Source organism: Erpetoichthys calabaricus, chromosome 11 (genome assembly GCF_900747795.2).
Source record: "Erpetoichthys calabaricus chromosome 11, fErpCal1.3, whole genome shotgun sequence".
In the NCBI taxonomy this organism is placed as follows: Eukaryota; Metazoa; Chordata; class Cladistia; order Polypteriformes; family Polypteridae; genus Erpetoichthys; species Erpetoichthys calabaricus.
In genome coordinates, this window is record NC_041404.2 from 97,702 (window position 1) to 110,312 (window position 12,611).

Below are 12,611 nucleotides of genomic sequence, written 5' to 3' on the forward strand. Positions count from 1 at the left end.
ACGAGTTTTTTCGTAGGCTCTGGTAATTCTAGTGTTAAATATACAGTGAGGTTGCAACTTCGTGTGAATGGGAGTTCTTGCATACTTAGGGAAAATTTCATTAAAAATTGAAGCAAATACCCAAACTTCCAGCTTTGTTAGAAACCTAAGATCCAAACAATTTAAATATTTGAATTGTGTATTAGTTGGAAAAAAAATTATAGTTTTCTGTACTTCACTGCGATTTCAAGACCTCATATCCTAACCTTCAAGGTATACTGCAAGATGACTCCATACAAATATGCTATCATATGTAACTGAGTGGCTCTGATGAAACAGAATATTCTAAAATGGTAACAAGTGAACACTGAACCAGTGCTACTGAGTTTATAAAAAAAAGAACCACTAGGCAAGAAGTGAAGACAGAGAACTAGAATGGTTGTTAAAGTGAATGGCCAGTGGGTGAACATGTACAGTGGAAATGCTGCTCTTCCACCAGCAGTAATTTTTGTCATGTCAAAATCATAGTGCTGCTATTACTCCCAAAGAGAGGTCATACATGTAGCAAGTTGCTCCTGAATCATTCTGCCAAGTCTTTGACATCTTTAAACTAGAATAAATATTCAGTTATGGGATGGAGGCCTATACCTATATTTCTGTTGCTAATGAAAAGTATATTTTTCAAACATCTCTAGAACACCCCCAGGGTGCATGTACCACAGGCTAAGAAAACACTGCTGTCAAGGAACCTTAACCCACTCTACCTTGCAGAGCTGCTTTAATAACTCAGAAATATTTTTATGTTTAATATCACAAACTGCTTGCTTCAGGTCCTGCCACAGTATCTTTTTTGGTTTTCGTTCTGGACTTTGTTGGAGTTTTGCTTCTTTTCACACAATCTGATGTGGGCTTGTTTTTGCATTTTGGATCATGGTTTTACTGTATAACCCAACCATGCCTCAGCTTCAGCTCATGGATGGATAACCAGATATTTTCCTTAAGAATTTTGCAATACACAGCAGAATTCATGGTTTCATTAGTTAAGACAAGTCTTCCAGGTCCTAACTCAAAAAAACTTCACCACACCATCACTATTAACACCATGTTTGGCTGACATTATATTTTTATTGTGGAATGCTGAATTTGCTTTAACCCAACCGTCAGCAACTTTTTAGATGGTTGTGGACTGCATAATGTTTAATTAATGTGACAAGGATGGACATGATTAGAAAGGAGTACATTAGTGGGTCAGCTCAGTTTGGACGTTTTGGAGACAAAGTCAGAGAGGCGAGATTGCATTGGTTTAGATGTGTTTAGAGGAGAGATGCTGGGTATATTGGGAGAAGGATGCTAAGGACAGAGCTGCCAGGCAAGAGGAAAGGAGGAAGGCCTAAGAGAAGGTTTATGGATGTGGTGAGAAATGACGGGTGTAACAGAACAAGATGTAGAGGACAGAAAGATATGGAAAAAGATGATCCGCTGTGGAAATCCCTAATGGTAGCAGCTGAAAGAAGAAGAGGAAGAACATTCTCCCAAAAGGCTTGGGAATTATCCAGATCCAGTATTGGCAAGTAAGAGATGAACATTAATTGTCTTCTTTGCTATAGGTGGTTTCAGGTATGCTACATGATCTAACATTCTGTTTTTTAACTCATTACCAATGACCTTTGCTGAGGTAAGAAAATCCTGCAGTTATTTAAGATTTATTGATTTATTTTCTTCTTTTCTGATTTCCTGGATGATTATATGTTGCCCTTAAAGTAATTTTGGCAGTCCATACACTGCTGGGAAGATTTACTATTGTTGCAAGTGTTTTCCATTTGCAGATTACGACTCTTAATATGGTTCAATGTAGTTGCTGGGCCTTAGAAGTGGCTCTGTAGCATTTTCCTAACTGATCGATGTTTTTCTTATTTCTTCAGGAATTTTATTTGATCATGGCATTATGTGCTTGGTAAATCTTTGTACTGGCAACTGGACTCTGACGGCAAGTCTGTGGTCTTTAGAAGCCAATTTAAGTAGACAGCTACTCACCTGACCACGCAGGGTCAGAAGAGCAGAAGGCTCAAGAAATAGCTATATATTACATTTTAATAATAACAAAGGAGAAAAAAATTAAAGGATTTTCAGAAATAAAGCTAGTTTTAGCAAAACAATGAATGAACTTGAAACATCTCTTATGCATGATTTTATCCTTGCAACAGTTAGTAGTTACACTTTTTTAAACTATCTTACTTTGTTCCAGTCTTGTCTCCTATTCTCTCATAGACATCCTGGGGCTCTGTTGGGCTTGGAGACCGATCTGGAGAAAGAGAGGTTTCCTCAGTAGGACTGCTTCTTCGATTAGTTGTCATTTCTGTTAAATCTGAAAAAGAATATGTTATTGAAAAGGACTACATATAATTTTTTTCAGTTATGTTTTAGGAACACAAAGATGATCATTTTTCTCCCGTTTAGCCATATTACCCTAGACTGCTTTCCACAGATACCACACATAATTACAGCTCCCAACCTACAAATTTAGCAACTGATTCATCAATGAAGCTTATTCCTAACATAAATTAATGTATATCTGACCCATTTTATATTAAACATTTAGCAATACTGGAATACTTTCATCTAACCTAAACAAAAATAATATTCATGTTATTTACCTTATATATGTTTCCCCAAAAATTAAAGTAGACAGCCACTCACCTGACCACACAGGTGCCACTGCTCTACTACCAAGTGTTTTGCTTGCCTTTTGAAAAGTAATATCAGATAAAAGACCATTGGAACCATCAAGTAAAAGGGTCCTTTCATCAGGTTGGCCGGCCAAGTCTTGACTCAGCTGCAGAATCAGGGGAGGCAGCTTGCTGGCCAAGGTCTACGGGACTGAGACTGTGTTTGGCTTGTCCAACTACTTTTCTGCAATCTATCCATGGTTCTAGAATTAGCTGATGAACAGATATTGTTGTTTTTCATTTAAGTGAAATAGTTTCTACTTTGTTTTTGATGTATTTTAACAAACTAGGGGGCTTCGCCTTTTCGCTCGCCAATCCCCCACCTGTACTTCGTGCCAGCAAATTCGCATCTCTGTTGCTCACGTATATGGATTTCACTTTCAACAAAAAACAAAACTTTTAATTCTCACAGATAGGCCTCTTCATTGGAAAGAAACACTACTTTTCCCTGATGGCACCACGAATTAGACGATCTACAAGTTTCCGACTTAAAGTTTAAAGCCAAACAATATCTACATACTTCTGTCATATCACCTATGTCCATATATTCGCTCTCTTTTTGCTTTTACCTTTTCATCAATATCGCACTGAATTTTGATTCCGTGTTTGGAATTACATTGTGACAACGCAACATATAACTGCCCGTGAGTGAATATCGCTTCTCTCTCTACAAGATATGTGTCTGACAATAGCATTTGCAAAAATGAGAAATGATTGACTGTTAAAGCCCAATGAGGCATTTCTTGTGGGATTATGCGATCTAAAAGCAACACACACAACAATTTATTTCTTGTATAAGCACTATTCACATGCAGATATCTGTTTCTGCACATTTCACATTTTCACCACCCCATCCACAATTTGGAGGGGAAGGGCATCTATATAAAGTTCAGAGCAGTTAAATCAAGTGTATGTATCATATGAATGCGCTGTATTGTCTTTTTTATTAGATCTTACTTCTAATAGAGTACAAGTGAGCATTTGACTAGAAATTACTTTACAACATACTTCTAATACTTCTAGCATATTTGTAGGTGCTGTTTATTACCTTATGCTGTAAATTATCACACTATGAAAAGGAGACTTTTTTGGCAAAGGCATACTATACATCGCAGGGAAACAAAGTTTATCCATGCTGCTTGATTATGTACTTTTTTTTTTTTTTTTTTTACTACTTTCTCATCTCTCTATTATATATATAAAAAAAAAAAAAAAAAAAAACTTGGGATGAGAGTGCGACAAGACGTGATCTTTTGAAGAGAGATCTTTGAGAGACACTTTCACTTTCTGCAAGACGGGCAAGTCACATCATACTTACAACCTTTGGAAGCAAGTCCTGTGATACACATGCAGAGCAGGTTAGAGATAATGGAAGTAGGAAAATTTTGAAAGTCTTAAGAAAATGAGAGTACAGTAATCCCTTGCCATATCGCGCTTCGACTTTCGCAGCTTCACTCTATCGCGGATTTTATATGTAAGCATATCTAAATATAGAACGCAGATTTTTCACTGGTTTGCGGATTTCTGCGGACAATGGGTCTTTTTATTTCTGGTACATGTTTCCGCAGTTGGTTTACCCAGTTGATTTCATACAAGGGACGCTATTGGCGGATGGCTGAGAAGCCACCCAATCAGAGCACGCGATTAAGTTCCTGGGTGCTGATTGGCTTAGTGACAGAGCGCCAAATTCGATTCAGCTTTGCGTTAACCAGGAAATCTCGTCTCGCTCATTCAGCTTCAACGTATTTCGCTGTGTAAAGAGTTAACTTTTGTGCTCTTTTGTGTTTATCTTTGTGCGTAGTCAAGCCCTTCGTTATGTCTGCAAAATGATCTGCTCCTACTACTGCTTCAGGGGCTGTGCCCAAGTGCCAACGGAAGATACTAACGATTGCCGAAAAGGTAAAAGTTTTGGATATGTTGAAGAAAAGGAACAACTACGCCACTGTAGGACGCCATTACGGCATCAATGAGTCCACGGTTCTTTTTATTTAAAAAGGAGGAAAAGAATATAAGATCTACAGCCGCAGTGTCCTTTAACCAGGGAGCGAAACGAGTTGCAAGTGGACGTAATAAGGTGGTAGTCCGGATAGAATCTGCTTTAGGGACTTGGATTGAAGACTGCCGGAAGAAGAACAATGGCAGTGCTACACAGTCGCCTGAAGAGGCTATTTTAAAAAAGCTGTAATGCTCTCCTTTGTTGTGCAGTAAAATTAAACTCATCGTTATCAAACAAGTCGTCATGTCATTGTTGGTGAGTAACCATAATTAATTTTCTATGTACAGTACTTAGTACATGTACGTATGTTTAGTGTCACTGTACACACATTTTACTGTATACAATTTTTCTTGCATTGTACACATTTATTGCTGGTGGCCCGTCTATCATAATGGCTGTAACAGATGTTATATCGGAGACGCTCGATATCTATAAAATAACTTTTAGGTTTTACTGTATATATACAGTGTGTTTACATTCATAATTTCAACGAATCTTACCTAATATCTAAGAGAATACAAAGGGTTTATGCTGTATAACTGTGCGAGAAATGTTTGTAAGAGTGTGGGAGAGTTCATAAGGGCTTAAATATATAAAAATAACCATATAAACATATGTTTTTTACTTCACGAATTTTCACCTTTCGCGGGGGATTCTGGAACGCAACCCCCGCGATCGAGGAGGTATCACTGTAAAGCTCACATTAGCACAAACAAATGGAACATATTACTCAGTAAAATAACGGAACAGCAAAAAAAGATCGAATAGTGTTTGAGGATGTCTGGGGGACAAGAGAGACAAGGCAGTGACTTTAAAACGTTTGAAGTGCCGCATGAAATGCAGATCACGCTGCACAGGAGCAGCAGCAAGCCAGCAGCTGATTGAGCAAAGAGGAGGTAAAAAAAAACAAAAAAAAACAATTGTTATTTGATTCCCATTGAACCACCTTCCTGCGGTGGGCTGGCACCCTGCCCGGGGTTTGTTTTCTGCCTTGCGCCTTGTGTTGGCTGGGACTGGCTCCAGCAGACCACCGTGACCCTGTAGTTAGGATATAGCGGGTTGGATAATGGATGGATGAACCACCTTCCAAGAGGGGTTTTTGGAGGAGGGAATGCATCTATTTGGGGTACATACAGCCCCCCTCTTGACAACGGTGTGTAGCACTGGCAGTGGAAGGGGGGCGGTTTGGGTAGGTGAGCGAAGTGCAGATCACTCAGCACGGCAGAAGCAGCAAGTCAGCAGTTGATCGAGCAATAAGGAGTTTTTAAAAAAAAAAAAAAAAAAAAAAAAAAAAAGGGATTTCTTTTCCATTGTATCACCGTTTAACAGGGGTTTCGGAGGAGCAGCCGCATCTCCTTGGGGTGCGTTCAGCCCCCCTCCCCCCACTTCAAAGTGGTACATAGCTCTTGGTGGGGGGGGAGGGGTTGGCAAGCAAAGCGAGCAGGGAGCAAAGCCCCCTAGTTTACATAAAAGAAAAGCTTACACATGTGAGGAATGTCTTAGAATCACAAGTGTAAATTAATTTACTGTTACGAATTCTCTGAGGCAAATGCTATTATAACAGAACAACATAACCTTGAATTAGATAAACAGGCTTCCACATGTTTTGAGCTAACTGCGAATCTTCCACGCCTTATCTGGTATGACACTAAAAGTTGTCAAGTAAAGAGTGGATTGCAGACATCGGAACCAATGACAGAAACATGAAGAAATAATATTGATAAAATAGACTGGAACTTTCAAAGTAATGAAAGAAACATCTGGATAGTGCACATAAGATATGTACTAAACACTCTGTTTTTGCTGCTGTCCATAGGCAGCATGGCTGACTGAAGTGACTTTGAACATTCACTAGACTTTGAATAAATCATTCCAGTAGGAGTGCACATCTGCTTCTGCCTATATGTATGTCCCTACACTAGACACTTCGCTTTGGCAGTTAATTTAAATGGTGATTAACTCCAACTGGATCAACATGAATAATACAATGGGCTTCAGCTAGCTATTTTTGGACTTCCTAGTTAGAACAGCACCATGAAAGCAAGCTGTGCTCTAACAGCACTAACAAATAATGTTCATTTTATTAGTTACAGTAAGGCCTTATGTGAGGGATGTGCTCCTAGGCAGAAAATATATATTAAAAGATTTCATATTTTAAAGTGACCCTGGACAAAAAGATTTTGCTTCTACCCATTAATATGTACAGTATGCATATATCAATAAACTTTAAATACAACACTCATGCATACTATACATACTGTATTTGGCAGGTATCAAAGACATAGCACTGTGTACAAGTCAATTTTGCCAAGATTAGTAGAGACGAGAGCAACATGTATGAAAATAAACTTATTAATTGAAAAAAGGAAGACCGTATATAAAGAGCACATCTCATTTCTCATATGAAAACAATGGGTGTTGCTCTTTCTGGCACTGTACATATCACTCCTTTCATGTCAATGTGCATCATCAAAAGCAAGACACAGTGATAGTTTGAGAGATTTGGAAAATCATTCTTTCATACGTCACTGTGAGTGAAACACAGTAGTAGTATGGGAGAACATCTGTACTCAGAATATAGCTTCTTGTCATACTGTGTTTACTGTAACTGCTCACTTCGGTGGTTTAGATTGAATTTGAGTTATGCAAGATTCACTATGCATGTAAAAAGGAGTAACAAGCACAATCAGCTGAAGAGAAAATCCGGAAATTGCAGACATCAATGTAGAATGAAGTGCATTATATAAAGGAAGATTAATGACACTAATGGAAATGTTTAAATTGTGCAGGATAAGCAATATTCAAAAAAAAAAATAAAAAGCATCGAAAAAGCAACAACAGCCTCAATATTTGTTGACACTATTATGCATTAAAGTTCCAGAATGGTTATTATCATGTTGACATGTATGAGGACCACTCCTATGTCTCATGCAAACCCACTACAGCCTTATCCTTCCTCTAACTGAATTGTACACACAAAATCAGACCACTTGCTAACCTGCCGAAAAGCTGTAAAGATCACTGCCTGCTACCAGTGACAGACAAGTCAATTACATCAAAACAGCTGACATACCTAAACGTAGCCACTCAAAGGATCTTGTAATGACAAACAATGTCAAACATACATAGGCACATATCTCTCTATTATAAAAAGAAATCCTGTCCTGGAAAGCAAAAGCAAGGCTGCGATACGTGATCTTCTCGGAAGACATTTAAAAGACCCATGAGACCAAAGAGACTTGCCACAGTGCGTCTTGCGGGGACCGTAAACATGAGACATTGTGCCAAGAGATTGACCCAGGACCGTCTCGCGATGACGTACAACATGAGATTCTTGCAAGACACACCCTACTTACAATCTATCAAATAGGACAATGGGGCAGCAGAACATTCAGTCTTGTGAAGGATTTGAGCACACACAGATGCAGGGTCTCAGCACATATAAAGCATATAAGGACATGCGTTATAAATGAAATGTCGACGAATAATCGAAGAAGAAATCAGCGTGGAGAAAAGAGACTCAAAAGCGTTGGAAAGGAAAAAGAAAAAATAATCTAGGTGCAAATTCAGAAAATGAGGCAAGTAATTATCAGCCCGTAACAAGTGGAAATGAAACAAAGCACGTCCAATCGGGCTCAGAATTAAAAGACAGAGTAACACACAAAGTTCAACTTCATAAAGACGTTCACAAACGTTAGCACTATACACATGCAGAGCACATTATGAAAGCACAGCATTCGAAAGGCTCAAAAAAAAACAAAAAAAAACAAAAAACATAGGCGTGATTCAAATGTGGAGAAAGTTAAAAAATATGAAAGTAGGAAAATTAGAAAGTATAAAAAAAGAAAGTAAAGATTGCAGTAGCGCAAACAAACGGAAATTAATACTCGAAAAAGGGAAAATAATCACCACGGACCAGGTGTCATTGAAAAAAAAAAAAAAGCAGGACAAAGCGAGGTCAGAGATAAAAGACAGTAGAAAACAAAGTGAAAAGTCATGGAGAGGTTACAAAACAAAACGGACAAACACCAGCAGAGCAGGTTAGAGATAATTCAGGATAGGTTTCTCGGTTTGAAATTTCAGCACAGACAAAGCGATGTACATCATCATCATTTAATAAATTTTTTTGCAAAGTAACCAATAAATGCATGCGGGGTAAAACACGTTTTTTGAAATTCTCTGATTTAAACTTCAAAGGTTTACAATATTTACATAGTTCTGACATATCACCTATGTCCATATACAGTGATCCCTCGCTATATCACACTTCGACTTTCCCGGCTTCACTCTATCGCGGTTTTTTCTCATACAAGCTACGTCACTATGCATGCACTTTCTGAGAACTTATATCTAAGCCCCACGATGGCTCCTAAACTCGCTGCTTTTTCTAAGCCTTCTGACAATGAAACTAAGCGCTGGAGGAAGATGCTTACCATCCAGGAGAAGGTGAAACTCTTGGATATGATCAAAGATGGAAAGTGGATAAGGCAGTTAGGCTAGCCCGGATGCTGAGAGGAGAAGGTTTCGCGGATATGACCCACGATAACGTGGATGAGCTGCTGGAGACACATTCGGATCCCTTAACTGACGAGGATCTGGTGGAGATGATCAAGTCTGCAAGTGAGGAGGAGGAAGAGCAGCCAGAGGTTCCTGGGGGTCAGGAGGAGGAAGTTGGCCTTACACTTGAGCATCTCTCGCAAGTCGTGAGAACTATTAAGGTAGTACAGGACATGATTGGCGAATGGGACCCACAAATGATGCGTGCATTGCAGTTCCAGAATGCACTTGATGGAGCGCTAGAACCCTACAAAAGCCTCCTCCTGCATATGAAAAGACAGCGCCAGCAACTGCCTATCACAATGTTCTTCAGCCACGCAACCAGACACCCACTGCCTACTCCTAGTACTCCTTCAGCGGAAGAAGACAACGACGCACCTGCTGAAGATACTGCACCACCTGAAGGCTCTCCTACTGAGGTCGTGCCTTCATAGGTTAGTGGTTGTGTGTAAGAACTGTGTCTGTGTGTAATTAAATGTACAGTACAATAATAATAATAATATGATATTTGTAACGTCTAATATGTCTTATTTACTCTTATTTTGTCTAATATATTGGGTAATACCAGTGTAATGGTGACTAAAGGGTGTTATTTCATTTCTAGAGGGCTCTAATAATGTTAAAAACATATTTAAAAGGTCGTAAACAGATTTTCTATACTCTAACTGCGAAAATATTCGATTTATAAATAAAGAATCCTACTTCGCAGAAATTCAGTTATCACGGTATAGTTGCAGAATAACAGCATGAAGGAAGTGTGGGATGGGATGAAGATCATCACTGGCTGCAGCTCGAAGCAGGGTGCCACCATCGAGAGAGATGTGGAGAGAGCAAACCAGATGAACAACTTCTTTAACAGGTTTGACCACCCTAATCCACTCTCACCTCGAAGTACTGCATCCTCCATCCATCCTTCTGCTGATACCAGCATAGGAGAGAGTTTCCCCCCACCCACAATTACAGCAGCCCAGGCAAGCAGAGAGCTGAGGAGACTTCATGCCAGCAAAGCAGTGGGTCCAGATGGAGTATCGCCATAACTGCTGAAGGCCTGTGTGTTGGAGCTGGGGAGTCCTCTTCAGCGCATCTTCAACCTGAGAGTCCCGAGGCTTTGGAAAACATCTTGCATCACCCCAGTCCCAAAGGTATCACGTCCTAGTGAGCTGAATGACTTCCGGCCTGCTGCTCTGAAGTCACAAGTGATGAAGACCATGGAGCGGCTGCTGCTTCATCACCTGAGGCCACAGGTCCGCCACGCCCTCAACCCTCTGCAGTTCGCATACCAGGAGAAGGTGGGAGCGGAGGATGCCATCATCTATATGCTACACTGATCCCTCTCCCACTTGGACAGAGGCAGTGGTGCTGTAAGAATTACGTTTCTGGACTTTTCTAACGCCTTCAACACCATCCAACCTCTGCTCCTTAGGGACAAGCTGGGACAAGAGATGGGAGTAGATTCATACCTAGTGGCATGGATCGTGGACTGTCTTACAGACAGACCTCAGTATGTGCGTCTCTGGAACTGTAGGTCTGACATTGTGGTCAGCAACACAGGAGCGCTGCAGGGGACTGTACTTTCTCCGGTCCTGTTCAGCCTATATACATCCATCCATCCATTTTCCAACCTGCTGAATCCGAACACAGGGTCACGGGGGTCTGCTGGAGCCAATCCCAGCCAACACAGGGCACAAGGCAGGAACCAATCCCGGGCACAGTGCCAACTCACCGCAGGACACACACAAAACACACACTAGGGCCAATTTTTAGAATCGCCAATCCACCTAAGCTGCATGTCTTTGGACTGTGGGAGGAAACCGGAGCGCCGGAGGAAACCCACGCAGACACGGGGAGAACATGCAAACTCCACGCAGGGAGGACCCAGGAATCGAACTCAGGTCCCCAGATCTCCCAACTGCGAGGCAGCAGCGCTACCCACAGCGCCACCGTGCCGCCTGCCTATATACATAGGACTTCCACTACAACTCAGAGTCCTGCCACGTGCAAAAGTTCGCTGACGACACTGCTATCGTAGGCTGCATCAGGAGTGGGCAGGAGGAGGAGTATAGGAACCTAATCAAGGACTTTGTTAAATGGTGCAACTCAAACCACCTACAACTGAACACCAACAAAACCAAGGAGCTGGTGGTGGATTTTAGGAGGACCAGGCCCCTCATGGATGTCGTGATCATCAGAGGTGACTGTGTGCAGAGGGTGCAGACCTATAAATACCTGGGAGTGCAGTTGGATGATAAATTGGACTGGACTGCCAATACTGATGCTCTGTGCAAGAGAAGACAGAGCCGACTATACTTCCTTAGAAGGCTGGTGTCTTTCAACATCTGCAATAAGATGTTGCAGATGTTCTATCAGACGGTTGTGGTGAGCGCCCTCTTCTACGCGATGGTGTGCTGGGGAGGCAGCATAAAGAGGGACACCTCACGCCTGGACAAACTGGTGAGGAAGGCAGGCTCTATTGTAGGCACAGAGCTGGACAGTTTGACATCTGTGGCACAGCGACGGGCGCTGAGCAGGCTCCTGTCAATCATGGAGAATCCACTGCATCCACTAAACAGTGTCATCTCCAGACAGAGAAGCAGCTTCAGCGATCGACTGCTGTCACTATCCTGCTCCACTAACAGATTGAGGAGATCGTTCCTCCCCCACACTATGTGACTCTTCAATTCCACTCGGGGGGGGGGGGGGGTAAACGTTAATATTATACAAAGTTATTGTCTGTTATACCTGCATTTTTATCACTCTTTAATTTAATATTGTTTTTTAATCAATATGCTGCTGCTGGAGTATCTGAACTTCCCCTTGGAATTAATAAAGTATCTATCGATCTATCTATTGTATTTTAGGGACATTGCCATTTAAATATACATACATACACCCAAAACACACACATAGGCAAGTGCACATGTGCATATAACACTGTGATAGAATTTAACACCTACAAAGAAGCGGTTTTGGTCTTTGCTCATTCAGTAATTCATTTTCTTAAGACATTATTCCATTGCAGAGTAACAGAACCAACCAGCCCTAAGTGATGTTCCAGTCCATCACAGGGAATACTCGCACACACTTAAAATTACCTCATACTGGTCTTATTAATAGGAGTGGCACGGTGGCGCAGTGGGTAGCGCTGCTGCCTCGCAGTTGGGAGACCTGGGGACCCGGGTTCGCTTCCCGGGTCCTCCCTGCGTGGAGTTTGCATGTTCTCCCCGTGTCTGCGTGGGTTTCCTCCGGGCACTCCGGTTTCCTCCCACAGTCCAAAGACATGCTGGTTAGGTGGATTGGCGATTCTAAATTGGCCCTAGTGTGTGCTTGGTGTGTGGGTGTGTTTGTGTGTGTGT

General features: G+C 41.3%; 1 protein-coding gene across 1 annotated transcript in view; it reads right to left on the reverse strand.

Moving 5' to 3' along the window:
- LOC114660131 (proton-coupled amino acid transporter 1-like) overlaps positions 1 to 12,611 on the reverse strand; it is an 82,447-nt gene that overhangs the window by 67,774 nt on the left and 2,062 nt on the right. Inside the window, exon 2 of the mRNA XM_028812625.2 lies at positions 2,215 to 2,344. Coding sequence (XP_028668458.1) covers positions 2,215 to 2,333 — 119 coding nt within the window. The 5' untranslated portion in view covers positions 2,334 to 2,344. The remainder of the gene's footprint in view (positions 1 to 2,214; positions 2,345 to 12,611) is intronic.